At 50.8% G+C, this 19,287-nt stretch overlaps 1 protein-coding gene and 1 long non-coding RNA gene across 4 annotated transcripts in view; one reads left to right on the top strand and one right to left on the bottom strand.

Annotated features, from left to right (window-relative positions):
* Positions 1 to 19,287, bottom strand: part of GARNL3 (GTPase activating Rap/RanGAP domain like 3) — a 149,559-nt gene that overhangs the window by 1,020 nt on the left and 129,252 nt on the right. For all 3 annotated transcript variants that reach the window (XM_040482368.1, XM_040482369.1, XM_040482370.1), the window contains 6 exons: positions 13,416 to 13,482; positions 7,941 to 8,048; positions 6,352 to 6,470; positions 3,958 to 4,096; positions 2,947 to 3,162; positions 1,355 to 1,481 (listed from right to left, as the gene is read on the bottom strand). In XM_040482368.1, coding sequence (XP_040338302.1) covers positions 1,355 to 1,481; positions 2,947 to 3,162; positions 3,958 to 4,096; positions 6,352 to 6,470; positions 7,941 to 8,048; positions 13,416 to 13,482 — 776 coding nt within the window. The remainder of the gene's footprint in view (positions 1 to 1,354; positions 1,482 to 2,946; positions 3,163 to 3,957; positions 4,097 to 6,351; positions 6,471 to 7,940; positions 8,049 to 13,415; positions 13,483 to 19,287) is intronic.
* Positions 10,302 to 12,408, top strand: LOC121035016 (uncharacterized). The gene is made up of 2 exons (XR_005792725.1): positions 10,302 to 11,076; positions 11,586 to 12,408. It is a non-coding gene; the product is annotated as an uncharacterized LOC121035016 (long non-coding RNA).

Below are 19,287 nucleotides of genomic sequence, written 5' to 3'. Positions count from 1 at the left end.
CAGGGAAAGCTGGGACATGCAGGAGTCACCCCCGCAGAGGTTGGGGTCTGCAGTCAGCCAGCCATACTTCATGGGCTGTTGGGAGTTTTAAAGGTCAGTGGTGACACATACGCGGTGTTTGTGAGGTGCTTTTTACCTTTCTAAAGGGCAAATCTGGATAGTGTCACTCTCTGCCTAAAACCCTCCTGGGGCTCCCCACGGCCTGAAGATAAGGCTCAAACTTCTACCCACAGGACCACAGACCACAGGATCTGGCCCTGCTGACCCTTCTGCCTCCTCCCAAGCCACCCCCATCCCCTCTTGGTAGCTGCAAAACCAATTTGACCAAATTCAGTGAGTTTGTTCATTCAACAAGTACTCATTTAGCCTATAAAAGCCCCCCCGCCAAGACTTTGGCCACTGAGCGGCCACGTTGTGTCTGCCTCAGGGCCTTTGCCCCTGCTGTTCCCCTCATTCCTTCTAATTCAGTCAACGCTTGGCTCGATGCTACTTCCTCAGAGAAGCCCTCTTGACCCCTACCCACCCACCCCAATTTCACACCAGAAGGCGTGGTCCACGAAAGTTGGACTTGTCACGCAGGTAGGGGCTCAATTTGTTAGATTAAAGCATCTGTGAGTGCTGCCCCCTCTTGGCCAGGCTAATGCTTCCTGTGTCTATGAGACCTGGCTCAGCCTTTCCTGGTGTTTGAGACCCTCCCTGCCCCAGGTGTGGGGCAGCTGGCACTCCTGATTTCTATCATCTTGCGACCCCAGAATGCTGTAATTTCTAGAATGTTCTTGTTGGACTTCCTCCCTCCCTGGGCCTGTGGACCCCCAAGAGTGATCTTCATATCCCTAACACCCAGCTCAGTGTCAGGTGCTCTAAGAATGTGTGTTGAATGGATTAATGGAGTCTGGACATGTGCCCCCTTACTTTCTATACAGGAGCACACAGGATTGCTTGAGGGACACAGAGGCTCTCAGGGGACAAATCAGTGGGACTCAACAAATGTTCATTGACATGGGATGCAGAACTGCCATCCAGAAAGGCTGTACCTGTTTCTATTCCCACCAGAAGCACTGGAGAGGGCCTATTTTCTGTCACTCCCACTGAGCATTTTGGTTTAAAAAAATCTCTGGTGAGCTGGTGAGCAAAAAAAAATAAATAAATAAAAATAAAATAAAAATAAAAATTCTCATAATGTATTTTTATTTGTTGAATTGTGAGGATGTTCATTCGCATGGGTCCCTCCCTGGGCCAGCCGGGGGTCCTCAGAGAGGAGCTGGATGCTGACCATTTGCCTACTGGCATCATCAGTCAGCAGAAAGGGCCACTACCCTGAGCAGGGACAGCTGGGGACAGCCTCCTCCTATACCTGTCGCTGCTAGTTGATCTCGCTGTCCCTGGCTTGGGGCCTCCTTGGCTTTCTTCTAATTGCTTCCGGGCTTTTGATTTGGGCTTTGGCGCTCCTTCTGACTTGGGTCCACCTTCATCAGAAAGGCCTGGATTACAGGGGAGAAGCACAGTTCAGAGGGTTATTCCCACAGGGCTGTCATGGAGACACAAAGTGCCCTTCTTGTTGTTGTTGTTGTCGGTTGGATATTGGTCCATTATTGGGATAGAGGCAGGAAGGGCTTTATGATAAAGTATATATTTTAAAGTAATTGGTTTTCTTGTTGGTAGAAGTTTTTTTTTTTTTTCCTGATCATAAAGAATATATGTACAGAAAGAAAGAAAGAGAAAAACAAAGAAAGAAAGGAAAGTGAGGGACTCAGGAGGGTCTAAAAAAGGAGAGAAAATGTACGATCCTACCACTGCAAACTAGAATTCTACAATTCTGAGGCTCAATTTCAGAAAAGCACGGAGGTTTATAAAACAGCGGCTGGCAGACCAAGCTTTTGTAGGGAATAGTGGGTTAAAATAGCAATACGCATACTTTAAAAGCACAGTGGAAGGCACCCACTTCTAAAATTGACCCACAAAGCCTGCCCTGTCAGGTGGCCTGCATCCCCGCCCCTGCTCTCAGGAAACAGTTTTAGGGCGTGCAGGTCCCAGTTAAGTTTCAAACCGGTTCTTACTGGTTTAGCACATCGTTTCCATTTTTCCTCACTTTGTTTTCATAATTGGGAACAAACGTACTTATGGCAGTCTAGCCTCTGCACAACTCTCACGGTGATTTGTGCTTCTCTGGTCCGGTCTCTCATCTTGGTAACAGTGAAAGAGAAGGGCGTACCCAATACCTCATGTCTGTGCCATCCCTACAGATCTGCCCCCATGGTCTATGGGCTTCAAAAAGCAATAACTGAACTGCACCACAAATAGTAAAAAAAAAAAAAAACCATGGTAAATTTAGGGGTGCCTGGGTGGCTCAGTCGGTTAAGCATCTGACTTTGGCTCAGGTCATGATCTCACGGTTCTCGAGTTTAAGCCCCGTGGCAGGCTCTGTGCTGGCAGCTCGGAGCCTGGAGCCTGCTTTGGATTCTGGGTCTCCCTCTCTCTCTGTCCCTCCCCCACTCATGCTCTGTCTCTCTCTCTCTCAAAAATAAGCATTGAAAAAAGTTAGAAAAAAACATGGTCAAGTTAAACTTCCAAATACACAAATATGTTATCTGAGAAATGCACATTATAAATCCTTCTAGACGCTTTCTAGAAAATCAGACATATACAGATACTTCTATCTTAAAAAATGGTGTCAGACTAGATATACTGTTTTGCAAACTCCCTTTTCTGCCCTTGGCATGGTTTGGGTGGCCTCCCACACCAATAAATGCAGACGGACACATCGTGTCCATGAGATAACTGTACAGTATTCCTTGGTGAGGCTGCACTGTAATGTATTTATGAATCCTTTACTAAAGGGAAAGTTTCTTTTTTAAACTCATGCTCTTTGAGGATGATTAGTATCCAAAGATGAAACCAGCTGGTCTATTTACGAACAGTGAAAACACAAAACCGGCACATCGTTACCCAGCAGCTCCCTGCGGGTCCTGCTCGCTATTTCTTTAATCTCCATACGGGACAGGGACAGGGAGTGAGTGACAGGGATGGCAGCGATGCCGAGGCCGATGGACGTGGGCGGGGTGACGGCCTTGGAGACCAAAGGCGACTTCAGAGGTCGTTCGATGCTTCTGCCCACAAGGTTTCTGAGTGGGATCTTGTACAGATTTTTGGACTGAGTTTCACCTGAAATATGATTTGGAAAAGAACATGAGAACTTTAAGAAAAGTCTGCACTGTTTAAAAAAGGGGTGACTTCGGGTGCCTCAACCCAGGTGGCATGAAGGAAGAAATTATGCCACATGCTGATCTCCCAGGCCTCATTAGGGGCAACGGAGTGACGGAGCCTGACGGCCTCGGCTTTTAAGGGCATGGTTTTCCCAGGTACGTGGGCTAAAACGCACCCGCTACGGGCTCCGCTTGCCCAGGAGAGAAGAGCAGACGGGAGGGCAGACGGCTGCAGCACACTCAGCAGCAATGACTGCCTGTTTGGGGAGCCCCGAGCTTCTCGGGGACAGGAGAGGTTAACGACTGATGCGGTGAGCAGTCGGGAAAAGCGCGGCGCTCAGAGCGAAGCGGTAACCACGGCAAGGGCCTCTGGGATTCGCGAGCAAAGCCAGATGGAGTGAAAGCTGGGTGTGCTCAGCAGTTTTCAGGGCTCTATCCTTTAGGCTATAAAAACCCACCGTATCGTTAACATCCCCCAAGGAAAAACACCTTTGCTGTGGCAAGTTGGGACCTCCAGCCCTCAACACCCTCCTCCCCACTGAAACGGTTATTTTCATGGGACTTTTTGGGTTGTTATTACCAGCTTTCTTAAGAATGCAACCAAAGCATTCAGAATGCGAGGTGTTGTATTTTTTATAGTGTTCAACAGCGACTCTGTTAGGCAGTAATCGGATGTCGGTATTCGAGAATGAGCTGGAGAAATCAGATTGGATTAAAAATATCTATTAATAAGACAGTAAACATTGGACTTCACCTTCCCCCAGAGAAGAAGGAAACACTGGAGTCTCTCGGCCCGGGGGTGTCTGAGGAGAATTGTGGGCACTGGCCCCCTTGGAGCTGCCTCCGGACGAGACCTCATTCACAGCAGCGGCTGCTGTGAAGTATATATCCGACTAGAATAAAAGAGAAAGCATTATGGAGATGCCTGGCTCCCTGTACCCACGACCCTCCTGTCGTCACGGCAGAGCCCGCAACGGTTCCTCGGCTCCGCTGCTACGTCCTCGGGGCCTGCAGTGCAGTGACATGCCTGGGCAGGGGACTTCCAGAGCCAAAGTCCTGCACCGTCACCCCAGACCTTTCCTGAGCATTCAGTTTCCCGGCATTTCCCCTTATCCTTTTGTTGAATGACAACAGAGATGAGGCTGTTTCCCACGTTTCTTCTGCAGACACACACCTAGTGCACACTGGCCTAACAGGAATCTCAGGCACCCCCAGAGTTAGGCCTGGAAAGGATTTTGGATTCAGTCGGGTCAACGTACAGATGGGGAAACGGGCCGTTCATTCACGGATTCGGCCAACACTCGCGCACACCCACGACGTGCCAGCTTTGGTGGTAACAGCAGTGGTGTGCTGAGGCCAGCCTCCAACTGACCCGTGAGTGCCTATACGGGGAGTTTGCAAGTTAAACACAGCCATTACTCAGCATAAATACATTACATGAAAAACAAAGGTACCGGGGCGCCTGGGTGGCTCAGTCGGTTAAGCATCTGACTCTCGGTTTTGGCTCAGGTCATGATCCCACGGTTCACGTGATCGGGTCCGGTATCAGGCTCTGTGCTGACACTGCAGAGCCTGCTTGGGATTCTTTCTCTCTCCCCTCCCCCAAGCACACACATGCACTCTCTCAAAATAAATAAACTCTAAAAAAATAATAATAAAAATAAAAACGAAGGTACTAAATGTCAAAATTCGACCTTTCCTAACTTTATGGCTACATTTACCATTATCTATGCTCTTGAGGCTACTGACATCAATAGCATCTGCGTGGTGAAAATACTGCAAATAGCACGTGGCTTCCCGACCCTGAGTTCAGTGGGTTCACGCTGGAAGCTGCACATCCTAATGGTGGGACTATTTACACCATGGAAATGGGCAAACATTACAAATCAGAGATCGATTTGTTGTTTTGTTGACCGTCTAGGCTCTGTGTGATAGACAGAATTTCTGATGGTGAGGATAAAGTAGATGCGTGTCGAGTCCACTGCTGATATTGGAAGAAGTTTTGGTTTAGTGACTGATTTGTACCAGAGTGAGAAATAGAGTAACAGCAGATCACAAATCAGATTTAATGACAACAAGCTTATTGGAAGAAGAATTAACGTACTGACATAGAACTCCCAGGTGTAAAATCAGGGTTGACCCGCAGCCATAGGTTAGCTGTGGGTTACAAGAATTAGCAAAAATTAGCGAACGGACTTGTGAGTGCCAACTGGCTAAACAGATTTTAAGATAAAAAGCACTGTCCATGATATTATTTGTAAATCATAAGCTATTTTAATTTTTCCATTGGTAAAATTTATAGCCAACTGAGGTACATATATATGTATGTGTACACACACACACACACACACACACACACACACACACACACACACATCCTGGAGGGCTGGCAATGAAACCTTTAGCAGCACGACACTGGCGCTGTGTTAGTAAGATAGCCAGTCCCTGACTTGTGGAACTGTCAGCCTTGTAGGGGAGACAGACAGACAAGGAGTAGCCCACCCACATAAGGGGATGCGTGATGCAGGTCAGGATGGAGAACGCGCCACGGGCCTGGGCAGGAGGACCGTGCGGGCCTGGCAGGGGGACCATCCGGGCCTGGCAAGGCCAGGGCAGACTGTGTGGGGCTGACAAGGGAGGGGCCGGGATGAGACCGCCCGGGTTGTGTGCCAGCGACAGAAGGCACCTTACAAAGTCATCTTTGTTCTGGTGTCCCTTGGTTTTGCTCAAACTCTCTTGCTAGATGTGGGTTAGTCGATTAGCCACATTTCATGGGACACAAAATCAAGCTAAGGATGGAAAGCAGCAGAGGAAGAAAGTGACCCTCTGAGCTCGTTCTTTTCTAGATTTGGGCTGTTCCTCAGTGCAGCGGGGACCCCTGATCCAACCCCGTCTGACTACATACTCCTCTCTTCAGCCGACAGCTTCCCAACCGCTACCAGCACCGGGTGACACTCTAACAAAACCAAGAAGGGGCGCTCCGAGGCCCGAGGGGGCCACACGGGAAAACCCGACGGCGGTCCGTCTCCTGCGTTTTCGCTCCCGCCGGCGCTCGGGCACACGGGGGCCTGACCCGATGAGACGGCGTCCGTGCCCTCCTGGAGCTCGGCTGCTCGGGCTCCCAAAGACCCTCCGACAAGTGACTCACCCTGGAGGCCACGAGCTGCAGCTGCGGCACGACGGCCGTGTGGACGAGGTTCCCGTTCACCACCAGGCGGATCTCCATGGAGTCGGTGGTGAAGGCCAGGAGGTACGGGAAGGCGCAGACTGCAAGGCAACGGGGCACGTCAGCCCCCAGCCCGCCGGCTTGGGGCCCTCGCCGCCCCGGACGCTCCCGTCTCCCCCATTTCTCTGGCTGCTTCTCTCCCTCCTCCCCGGGCATGTCCCCCCTGCTTCTACGAGCGCCTCATTCCCGAGGCAGCCTCCCCTCAGCTGGCAGGCTTCCGCCTGAAGCAGCCGTGCGTGGTCTCCATTTCTCCTTGTCCCCGTCTCTACTGCGGTCTCACAGGCCGGTCTCCTGGAGGCTCACCGGCCCAAGTCCCGACAGACATTCCCCCTCCTTGTCCAGGCTACAGCGCGGCCCTCTCCTCCGGTCCGTGCTGTTCTGCCCGGAACCCCGGCCTTCAGTGGCTCTTCCCGCTCTGTCACTTGTTTCCTCCTCCGTGCTCCTCCAGTCACGTATGCCCGAGCAGGGGCCATGTCCTCACTGTCCCTCACAGGGTGCTTCGGAGTCAATGGGGTTGCTGAGTTATTTGTTAAAGGTCAGCCCCTCTTTTTGAAGTGGTTTTTTATGCCACACTGACTTCCAGGCCCCCAAACTGCCCTGGCTGCCCTGGGCCCTCACCTTTGACTTCCCCGCTGGCCACTTCACTCTCCTACGCTCCCTCACTCTGGCCTGCTCTCTCTTTGCTCTCTCCGTGGTCAACTCCCTCCTCTCGTGGCTTTACCCAGGGGACGTTCTCTCACACCCTGCCTCTCGCCTTGCTCTCTTAAGTGACCTCCAATGTTGGGGCTCAAAAAACCTGAAAGCGATTTTCAATCCTTCCTTCTCTCTCTCTTTAGCCAGATCTCATCCATCACCGAAGCCTGACTAGATCCTCCAGTATCTGGATGGGGTCCTCTGTTCTCAAGACCCCAGAATGTTTGCCTACCGTCACATCCTTGGCCTTGGAGGAAAACAGCACTGACTCGAACATTCTTGGCTCTGATCCGACTCTCACCAGGCAGATGCCCAGCTGCGGATCCTGCACCCCAGAAGGGAAGCACCACCTCTCACACCCTGATGTTTCAGGGGCAGGCAAAGCACCCGAGTTTCTGGGACTCTTGGTTTTCGAGCTCTAAAATACGTTAAGCACGGCACGGGATGCCTTGGGCTTCTCCAATCAGTCAGTGTTTTAGGGCTGGAGATCTCGTGCTCAAATTGTAGGAAAAGGAAAGCGAAGCCCAGAAATGAAATGATACTGAAAGATACCCAAGTCCTGAAAATCGGGATTTCGTTGATCTCAAATGCTCCCATGCTCCCAGCTGGGAGGCACAGTGGGTGGCAACAGTCCCAAAGGGGGAAGAGAAAGGAAAACAATTGAAAAAGGAAAAGAACACTCTGAGCACTCCTCATACTCACGTAACTCATGGCAGTCCAGCAGCAAGCCAGTAAGTTGGCTGACATAGGACCGAACAGATCAGATGGGTCCACGGGGGGGGGGGGGGGGAGGGCAAAACGATCGAGGGTTTTCTTACCAATTGCATAAGGAGCCTGGTTCCAGCAGAACTGGAAATCTGACGCACAGGGTTGAACCAAAAAAGAGCCCCCATTAAATGGGCAAACCTTTTTATAGATGCAACTGTCTGCAACAAAACAACAGCGACTCATTTTTTTGTTAGAGACAACGCTTAGGGCCGGGTAATTAGATATTTGAAAAACAGGCAACCAGAATAGCATCCTATCTGCTAGGTCTTCACAGACAGCCGGTACTAACCCTGCCACGACGCCAGGTTCTCAGGCCGGGAGGCAGTCGGAGCCGTGGCCATGACACTACAAGCACTGGCGGCTGCATTTGGGAAGGATTTACTGTGTGCAGGGCACTGAGCTTTACAAAAGTTAGCTTATTTAGTCTGAATGCTTTGAAGCAGGTGCCATGATTATACTCCTTGTGCAGATGGCGAGACTGAGGCCAGGAGAGGTGAAGCGGCTGGTCCAGAGTCTCACAAGTACCACCCGGGGGGGGGGGGGCAGGGTTTGAACAGAGGTGTGCTGGACTGCAGAGAAGAAGGGACACTTGGTGACGGGGCCGCCTGGACGGAGGAGGCCCTCCCGCCTCACTCAGCAGGACAAGCATGGTGGGAGCTGGATACTCCCGCCACTGGCTCCCAACACCCCCCCCCCCCCAACATTTTGCTAGGAAAACTTGAAGCCATGTGCCTGTGTCACCTTGGGGAACATGGCCAGAATTAGATTAAGGCCAGGCTGAACAGCCGCCCGTTCCTGGCCTGCTCTGAGCTCGAAGCACAGGTCCAGGTGGCTCAGATCCTCTCAGAGTGAGAAGGTCCGTACAGAAGCAAAAGCTCCTTTTATTCCAGAAGCCCATCATGTTTTACCTGTACAATCTTATTTTTAATTGAATTATTTTTAATTATTTTAAAAAACAGGTTCACGGAGCTATAATTTATATGCTATAAAATCCATCCACGTTAAGTGTACAATTCACTGTATTTTCTGTAAATTTACAGAGGTGTGCAATGCCACGGTCCAATTTTATGACCTCTCTCTGACCCTAAAAAGAAACTGCACGCCCGCGAAGCAGCCACTCCCACCCCTGGCTGGAACGCAGAGCTGTGTCCCCGCTGTGTGGCGAGGCACGTGTGTGAAAGCTGGAGCTGCTGGGCAGGGCCTGAAGGCTTCAGGAACTGGTTCCTCCTCTCATGATGCCTTTCTGGAGACTTCCTTCCCTGGAGCCACTCCTCAGCCCACTGGCTCCTCTCACTCTCCCTCCCCACATCCCCGCTTCTGGTGATTCTAAGTGTCACCTACATGCTGATGGCTCCCAAATGAAGGTGCCCCGTGGGCACTCTCCCGAGTCCCTGGGGTCTCCTCTAGCGTATCGGGGAGGCACTGATGTGTCCAAACTCAGCTCTTGATGTTCCCTCATCTCAGGAAATGGTATTCTCCATTTTTCCAGTTGCTCCTGTTCCCAGGGACAGCCTCCCTTCTCTCCTCCCCCACACGCCCTGCTGGATTCGTCAAGCAAATGATCTTGGCTCCCGTATTTCAAACACCCCTGGGGCTGGACCACATCTCAGCACCTCCGCTGCTGTGTGCTGGTACAAGCCCCTGCCATCTGTCATCCCACGAGTGCAGGCACGAGCTTCCGTGAAGTTCTCCGCACAGTGGCCCACGGTCCTTTCACCCATAAGTCCCATCCTGTCGCCCCTCTGCTCAAAATCCTCTGGCTGCTCCCCAGAGTAAGAGGCTCTTCATCTCCCAGGCGCCCCCCCCCCCCCCGCCCCCAAATCTGGTCCTCTTCAGATACCATTTTCATCCACTCACACCTACACTCACTCTGCTGGGGCCACACCAGTCAATGAAATACTAGAATGTTCCTGGAACACAAACCCCTTCTTGACTCCCTCAGGGTCTTCTCTCCGAGCGCCCCTCCCAGGCAGGCCTTCCTTCGCCACTTTCCCTAAATGGACACCTGCACTCCCCAACTCCTGAACCCCGGTCCCTCTCCGTTTTATTCCCCTTAGCACCTACTACCGTTCAACATACTGGATGTTTTTCTTGTCCTGTTAATTGTCTACCTGCCCTTAAAAGGTACACTCTGAGAGGCAGGGATCTGTGTATATTTTACTCACTGCCGAAACACCGAGGCATCTTAGGTGCTTAGTAAATATCTGCTGAATGAGTAAATGGCCCTTCCCTCCCTGTCCCCACTCAGGAAGGACAGGTCAGAGATGTGTCCCTCAAGGCTCCGGTCCCTTACACACACCTCCTCTCCACCCCCGAGGCCTGCCCCAACTCCCATCAGAGGCCAGCAAACTGCTGGTGGGTTTGAGGGGGTCTGGGGTGGAGGAGACCTGAACTTGGGGAGCACAGAGCATGCCGGATGGCGGAGAGCAGTGTGAATGTGCCTCGGGGGCTCAGCCTGTCCCACGGTGAAGCTGTCGGCCTGAGAAACGGTCACACAGGCATGGATGAGGTGCCCCAGACTGCAGTTCAGGGGACCCTCCCCTCCCCCTTCCACCTGAATAAGCCCCAGCGACTCCAATAGGTCCCCAGAGATATAGACGGCTCTCCCTCCTGATAACCAATACTGGTGGTTTCTGTACCTGAGGCCGGGGGGGCGGGGAGGGGGGGCTCCAAATCAGACCGAATTGATTTAGAAAAGTAAGCAAGGCAGGTCTCTCGAGGCCCAGAGCTGTGAAGCACGTTCACACCCAGGGTGCTGGCGCCCATGCCTGGCTCTCCCCTAAACTGTGAGCTCACTGCGGTCCCTGGCAGCTCCGTTCACTGCCGTGTCTCCAGAATCTAACTCGTGCCTGGCACAGAGAAGGTCATCTGTTGTGGTTTAAAAAGGAAAGCCTGGATCAGGGGCTGGGGTGAAGGGCAGGATTCTGAAAATGTCACAGGAAGCAGCTAGGAGTCCTTGACCTTCACTCCTTTGACTTTGCCCATCCGGCTGGCGGGGAGTGAGCAGGTGACAGACACTATCTCTAGTGTTAAAACGAATTTCCCTGAAGTCCCTTTCTGCGTGTAGAAGAGCCTACGGAGGTTACCAAACAAACTGGATTCTGACTGCTGCTCTGATGAATCTGGAGTTAAAAGGAGGAAAGAGAAAATCTTGCTGTGCCTGGCAACGTGTTATGGACTTCACTGGTAAGATCCTGTTAACCTGCATAGCAGTCACGAGTGGTGGGTTCTGTATTCTTCACGTGACTCATCTGGAAGTTAAGACATAGGTTAGATAGGCTCACACTGAGAACAGCACTTACGTGAGCTTTTCTGGTTTCCTTGCACGATTATCTTTAAAACACCATCAGCAAACAGAGTTCACCTTTCGTAGCGAGATTTATCATTTGCATTAAGTGTGAATCATTACTGCATGCTAAGGTCACAGCCAAGTTTTCTTTCTTTTTAAGTAGACTGACTCTGATATTCAAGATAGAAATGAATCACAAGAAAATAAGATCATCCGTTGAACTACTTACACTTTGTCCCCCTGAAATTTACCGTGCAAATACACTTTTCTCAAAGAACATATAACTGGAAGTTGTAATTTCTATTACAAAATACTTTCATCTTTAACATATCTGAGATAAAAATCTCTTTCTACGACACTCTGAATTTATAAAAGCTATTTGTTACTTCGTTTTGTTTTTTAATAGAAAGGAAGCTGATAAAAATCAGCTGCAAACACTGCAGGGAGCAAGATCATTCTACAGCACCCTGTTGACAAGGGCCTTTACTGCACAGGCGTCTGATGAAAACAAGCGAACGCAGCAGCCAGTGCGTGTGGGGGAAGGAGTTACAGAAGTGGCCTGGGTGACCGTGGGGAAAACCAACTGGTTCTCTGGGGTTGTTCACCGGGGACCTGGCAGCCTTCTGGGAGAAGGAGGGAGATGGAAAAGGAAAGCCAGATTCCGGACCCAGAGAAACGGACAGAAGTGGCACTGTTTGGGGAAGACAGAGGCAGGTCTGGGAATCTCCGGGATTGCTAAGGCCTTGACCCATGTGGCATCTAAAGACACAGAGCTTATCTTCTGACGGCTCAGTGGGTCTAGGAAAACAGACATACACCGATCCCATGCTGAGATGAAACCAGAGCCTGAAGCCAGGAGACCACCAAAGCCAGGGGTAATGACCTGGAGAGGCCACTTGAACCACACCTGGCACAGCCCTGGGCCACTCCCGCCCAGGGGAACCCAGTCTGCTCCCGTCCATATGCTTCCAGTGTGGTACAGAGAGGATGTCCATCCACATTTGTTTCCGTGTTCCCTTTTCATCTTGGGACTAATCATCCCATTCTGATAACCTGCTCTGTCTTTCTGTTCTGATTTTCTCTCCCACCTAAAATCCTTCCTATCAAGCAGTTAAAAGAAAAAAAAAAATTGACATCAGTTTGTAAAGCATTTGGCCACAAGTTTTTCTCACAGATTTTTCAATACATTGAAAAGGCTACCCTTTAAAGCGATTAAAGAAAAAGATAAAGAGATTTTCTATAAGTGACTTCAAACACGTGTCCCCCCACTCCGCTGGGCCCTGTAACTGGGACACAGGGCGGCAGGGGCAGCCTGGGTCCAGCCCCGGGGGTCCAGGGACCACTCTGGACGCAGTGTGCATATCGGCCCTCTCATCACAGGGGCTGTCAAATCTCACATCTTGCAAGATGAGGTTTACCAAACGGAGTTCTCTGCTGGTAGTTAGCTCTCCCATACTTATTAATCAAAGATTAATCAAAGTATTGGCCCCACGCGGGCCGATTAAAATCACTACTCTAAATCCATACAATTATAGGTGAAAAAATATGTTTTATTGTTTTAGTTAGACTGGGCAGGCTGATCTAGGAAAATGCCTTACTACTTTTAGCCTTAAGAAGATCTTTTGTACTGTAGTATAATATTAGCTTTTGAAAGGCTGAAAATTCTTACAAGACCCTCTTTGATGCATTTGACCTGGTCTGTCCCAAACCCACCCTGCCACCCGACCCAAACCAGCCCAGGTGAGGCCGGATACGCCAGGTTGAGGCTGATTTCGTTAACCCCTGAGAAACAGCGAAGAGTAGAATAGTAACCGTGGCTAAAATTAGGGGCCCTGGAATCAAGAGGGCCCCAAATGTGAACCCTGGGTCTGCTGTTCTGTAGCTGCATGATCTTGAGAAAGACAGGTCACTTCTCCAGGCCTCAGGCGCCTCATCTCCAAATACAGGTAATAAAGGTCCCTGAGAATTAGATGACACAGTCACTGGAATGTATTGAGCCCAGCACACGGCACACAGTAAGGGCTCCCTAAGTGGAAGCCACTGTCACCACCTCGCATCCTGGAGACAGTGCCCTTGAACCATCTCACCAGGAGGTCTGGGAGAGCCAGGTCGGAAATGCAACTCATAGTGGCTCCCTGGGGTGCCCTTAAGGCCACAGGAACAATATGTCAGGTACATCTATGGCTGAGTCCCTTGGAATTGCCCAGAAAAACAACAGTTAATTTTAGCAACTTACAGTTGTAACACAAGAGGAGCCCGGCTTCTCCGTCTTCGTACACATCAATAGCTGCCACAAAATTAACCTGCAATGGGGAGGGCAGCGGCGGTGAGCAGGCTGGACGCGACATGTTAAAAGACTTTCTCAGGTTCAAAGGTTTAGTGGGGGCCCTTAGCTTTCTGCAGACTCGGGCTCCGTGGGATCACTTCCACCTGGGGCGGCCACGATTGCAACACACAGACCGGCCTCCCCTTCCTTTCTCCACTGGGACTTTGTCACTGTCTTTTCTGCCCTTTGAGGAGCTCGGTGGGGGGCCGGGGTGGGCTCTCTGTTAACAGAACTCCTATCTAGGTAGTGCTCTGGTTCCCCAAGCTTCCTCGCAGGGGTAATTCAGTTCACTCGCACATCGGCCCCGGGGAGCGCACGGTGTTATTCCCACTTCACCGATGAAGAAAGGGAGGCTCAGTCGGTTGAGCGCCCGACTCTTGATGTCAGCTCAGGTCACGATCTCACAATGTGTGAGATTGAGCCCCGCATCAGGCTCTGTGCTGACAGTGCAGAGCCTGCTTGGGATTCTCTCTCTCTCTCTCTCTCTCTCTCTCTGCCCCTCCCCTGCTTGCATGCACACTCTCTCTCAAAACAAATACACTTATTAAAAAAAAAAGATGAGGCTCAGAGAGGTGAAGTCAGCGAGTAAGTGCCACAGCCAAAGTTTGAATGGGTCTCTGGTCCTTCGCTACCTCACCGCTCTGTACTTGAGCCAGGCTCCCCGCCGCCCCCCGCCCCAAGTGTGGAGAGTGTCACAATCTCGAAACCACTGCGGCAGGTCTTTGCTTCTATTCTCTGGCTCTCCCGCACTCGGAGGGAGGCAGCACGATGCAACAGAACGGGTGCCGGAAGACCCACTTCTGAGATCTGGGCAAACTCCCCTCCCCAGGCCCTCGGTGCCTGGTTTGAGAACACCGCTCAACCTGGTGATGTCCTGGGTCCCTCCGGAGTTCCAAACCCTGGCCCTCTGTACGTGTCCCGTTCCTCTTACTCCCTCACTTGCCTTCACCCTGCAGTCTGGCCCCCACGCGATCGGGGTCTGCCTTCTCTGGGCTCGACAAAGATTTCCTTCTTCCCAGAGCTGAAGATGTCTGGCCAATGCTCATCTCTGCCCAGCTCTCCACTGCCTCTGACCCCTGGCATCTCCCTTCCTCTCGCCCGCTCTCCTACCTCAGAGTCCTCTTCACGTCTAGGCCCTTCCCTCACTTAGAAAAACGCTCATCTTTTATGGCTTCACCTTTTACTCTGAGCTCAAAATCCCTAACCCTCCCACCTCAGGCACCTGTTCTCCTCAGCCCCTGGCTCACGTTTCTAAGCCTTCCGTTCTTGTTCTCAACCCAACAGATTCCACGTCCAAGTCACCGAGAGGCAGGAGGCGGTGCAGGGGAGCGGGTGGGAGCACGGACACTGGTCAGGCGGACCCGAGAGAAAATCCCGCCTACACCACTTACTGCCTCTGTGGCTTGTGGCAAACGGCTTAACCTCCGGCCCTAGGTGTTCACCTGTGAAAGTGGTATATAAGGATAATGCTCCCTTTGCTGGAGTGTAATGAGAATTCCACAAGACGCGGAGGAGAGTGCACAATCAGCACTATTATCTTTCTCTCATACAGGACTACCTTCCTTCTAACCTCCTCCTTTGTGTGAGCAGAGCTAGCCCCGAAGTCTCAGGGCACCCCCACACCCTAGAGCCCCGCAGCATCCTCTTCAGGGTCTCTCAGGTGTCTTTTGTGTGCCTGCTGTCGCCCCGGGCTGGGACCCGTCTCCTTCAGTTCGTCTCTCCCGCCCCTTCCAGAGTCTGTGCTGCCCAGGGCCACCGGGGCTCCTCCGGAAGACTCTCCGCCCGGCAGCCCTCCTCTTTGCGGTCGTCAACATCCCTGTGCTGAGCCCTCACTGGCCACCCTCAGCCAGGGCTTCTGCCTTGGCTCTGGCTTCCCTCCGGTGGAACCCCGGCCCCCTCCGTCTGTCATCACCTGGCGCTGTACTAGGTGCCATGAAGCACACAGAAAAAAATAAGGCAGGGTTCCACCTCTCAAGGAAAAACCAGAAAAGCATGTAAATACATAAAACGAGGTACAACGAGGCAAATGCCACAAGCAAGAGTTGTGGGTGCTTTAGAGGGGGTGGGAGACCGCGAGGCTCAAGTCTGGGAGCAGAAAGACTTGGGGGTCAAATCCCAGATAATCCCCCTTCTGCTATGTAGCAGACCCCTCTATTTTTATCATGCGCATCACGTGTGTCACTGTCTGATGCTCACTTATTTGTCCGTTTATTGGAGCCCTCCTCCCCGGGGGAACATGAGCTTCGTGAAGCAGAGGCCTCGCCTATAGATGTTCAGCACCTAGACTGGGCCTGGCACAGGGCAGGAGCAGAACTGATACTCGGCGAACGCATGACTGACTACAGGAAATCTTTGTGGCCTACTCCCATCGTGCCTCGGGACATGGCTATGGAGGCTACAGCAGGCTGGGGGTTAAGGGCACAGAATCAGAATCAGACAGCCTGGGTTCAAGTCCTGTCTCTGCTACTTATTAGCTGTGTAGTTTTGGGTCCAGTGACTCCTCCTTTCTGAGCCTCAGCTTCCTTTTCTGCAAAAATGGGGACGCGAACAGCACATTCCCTACAGGCTGTTGGGCACATTTTGTGAGATAATGTTCACAAAGTGCTCCGGCATGGGGCTGACACTCAGTCCACTGCTTGCACTTGATCATTGCCTCCTTGGGCACTCCTAACCATTTTGTTCAGACCTCTGTTAACACTCAGCACAGCGAGACCCATTTCATGCTTCAATATGTATGTTGGTTTCCCTGGAGGAAGGGCCTGGTGGGAGTCGATCTCCGTAGCATTGTTTCCTGACCAGGTGAGGACATCAGAATCAACTAGAGAGCTTTAAAAAATATATTCTAGGGGGCGCCTGGGCAGCTCAGTCAGTTAAGCATCCAACTTTGGCTCAGGTCATGATCTCACGGTTCATGAGTTCGAGGCCGTCAGCGCAGAGCCCGCTTGGGATCCTCTGTCTCCCTCTCCCCGCCCCTGCCCTGCTCGTGTGTGTGCACACACACAAGCTCTCTCCCTCAAAAATAAATAAACATTAAAAAAAGAGAGAGTTAAAAAAATATATATATTTGCTCTAGAGATCCTGATATAGTAGGTCTAGGGTAGGACACGGGTGTTAGCTTTTAATTTTCTATTTGATTAAAAATAAGTATTTCATTTTATTGGCATCTTAAAATGATAAAAGTAACATATGGTGGTTGTGAAAATTCAAAACACAGACTTGAAACAAGCCAAGTCTGCAACCCACCGTCCCCAGCCCCAGCTGAAAGTGGGAACCACTGTCGGGTCAGTGTCTGGCCTTCCCATGTGATTCTGGGGTGAGCTCCTGACTGAGACCCACTGGGTTCCAGGCCTTTGGTCAAGATGGGGACTCAGGCCCAGCAACTAAGCCAGAGACCCAGATCTCATTACCAGGTGTGCCGTCCCTTCTAGAGGACACCTTTGCTTTGGGAAAGAGGCCAATGCTGGCTGCTGGAGCCGGGGCAGTAGGTCACGATAGGCCTGCTGGTAAAAGGAACTTGATGTTGACTTTCAGATGGCTGCTCTGGTGCTTCTTAAACATTTCCTCTCTTGACGTAGGGTTCTCTTAGCCCCTGAGATGGGGCTGAAAGCTGAAATGGGAATCGAATGGGCTTGGCTGAGAAGAGAAGAGGAGTGGAGGCAGGAAACTAGGCCAGAAAATCTACACTGTGCACAGAGCAGCAGTGTGAGTAACTTGAATGACCCAGAAATGCCCAGTGACTATGGGGAGGTCGGCCTCTCTCTGTCCTGCCTCCATAGCACCGGGGTCTGTGCCGCAGGAACATTCTGGGGAAAAGCTAGCCCTGCTCCTGCAGGCCATTCCTGACTGGTTATGGGAAAACGCTTTGTTCATTACCTTGGTCATTTCCCTAGGGCTTATTTTTCCAATTAGACAGGAAATTCCTTGCAAAGGTGAGTCGCTGTGTCTAAGCACCCACGCCTGCTTAGCTACCACTCAGCTGCTGGGGATGTACCCGAAGATGGAACGTACACATTGACCCACTTAGATCGAGGGAAGGGCTTAAAAAAAAATTTTTTTTTTTTTAATTTTTTATTTTAGGGGAAAAACTCAGTGACTTAGTTTTTAAAAGCATATTGAAAAAAAGAGAACATTTTAGAATTATTCCTCCTTTCAGAAAAACAAAACACAGGAGTCACCCAAGAAAACTGCCTTTAATGTGATTTTTCCTCAGCCTTAAGAGGCATCTTAAGAGGAGAAAAAATCCACAAACACTCTAATGAATTATCAGGGTATTAAATATAAGTAAACAGTAATTGCCAGCAGACAAAGCACATAAAGTCTTAGGAAACTAGTCGCTAGGAAAGGGACTGACTGTGCAGAGACCTACTGGGCCATGATTTTTCTACGTCCTTTAGCTGGTCACACAGGTTTTAAAAAGCAAGAAGGACAAGAACTTTTCAAGCCAAGTTGGGCCCTCCCTCCTCAGAAGCTGGAAAAGGCTACTGGTTCCCAGGTACTGGGATAGAGGGGCTGCTCTCCCGGCTCTAAATTAGGAAGAGTTTCAGGACAGACTCGTTCTACTAGGTCCATACTGGCATCATCTGGCAAGACTTAAAACGGATTGATTCCCACACACCACACGCCCAGAAATTCTGATTTAATTGATTTGGGGTGGGATCAGAGCACTGACCTTTTTATTTTATTTATTTATTTTTTAAATTGTTTTTATGTATTTTTGAGACAGAGAGAGACAGAGCATGAGCAGGGGAGGGGCAGAGAGAGAGGGAGACACAGAATCCGAAGCAGCCTCCAGGCTCCGAGCTGTCAGCCCAGAGCCTGACATGGGGCTCGAACTCACAGATCGTGAGATCATGACCTGAGCTGAAATCAAGAGTTATTAACCAACTGAGCCACCCAGGTGCCCCATGATTATTCTATTTCTTAAAATCTTGCTCTCATTTGGTGTTTTCTTAATACGTAATTAGCAATTTTTATGAATATTTGGGTAGTGCCCTAACGCAAGCTGTATTTTTTTTTTTTTTTAATCTCTTGTAAAGCATAATCAGGAAGAATTCTGCAGTCTCTTGGACCTAGCAGAACAGGGCTGGAGGAAGCCTGTGGGTCTGGAAGTTCTCATCAGGAACTACGCCCCACTCCACAGCATCCTTGTCCTCGGCACCTAAGCCGGAGTGTTGGCTCTGCACCACGCAAGCCTCACGTGGCTCCAGTGTTATCTGGTCTTGCCCTGCGTGACAGGGGCCTGGATCCTGTCCAAACCTAGGACATGCCTGCGCACTGTGCAGCTCAGTCTGGAGGCAGACTCTCGTCCCTTCCTCCTTTCCTAGGGGGCCTTTTTCAGGGATGGAGACCTGCTCCAGTCACCTGGTCTCCAAGCTGTGTGTGAGTCTGCAGGGCTACAGAGAGAATAAGGCCCTTGGGGTGTGAATGGCCAGAGGTTCTCGTTGGTGTAGTTACTTAAGTGGAGCTTTTTGACCCTTCACTTCTCCTTTATGAGGAAGAACAGAATGGCAGGGGGAGATTTGGGAAAGCTGAGCAGGGAATGGGGCAGTTAGATTAGATTGAACCAGTTTGAGCAACAGCAGTGGCAACTTCACGTGGCACAGCCCACAGAATGTATCACAAAACAGTGCTATGATCAATCAGACCTAATTAAAAAAATTTTTTTAATGTTTATTTATCTATGAGAGACTGTGAGAGACAGAATATGAGCAGGGGAGGGGCGGAGAGAGACAGACACACACACACACACACACACACACACACACACACACACACACACACA

The sequence above is a fragment of the Herpailurus yagouaroundi genome, unplaced genomic scaffold (genome assembly GCF_014898765.1).
Source record: "Herpailurus yagouaroundi ecotype Mexico unplaced genomic scaffold, PumYag 160, whole genome shotgun sequence".
Taxonomy (NCBI): domain Eukaryota; kingdom Metazoa; phylum Chordata; class Mammalia; order Carnivora; family Felidae; genus Herpailurus; species Herpailurus yagouaroundi.
Note: the sequence above shows the minus strand (reverse complement) of the source record. Positions and strands in the feature narration are given on the sequence as shown.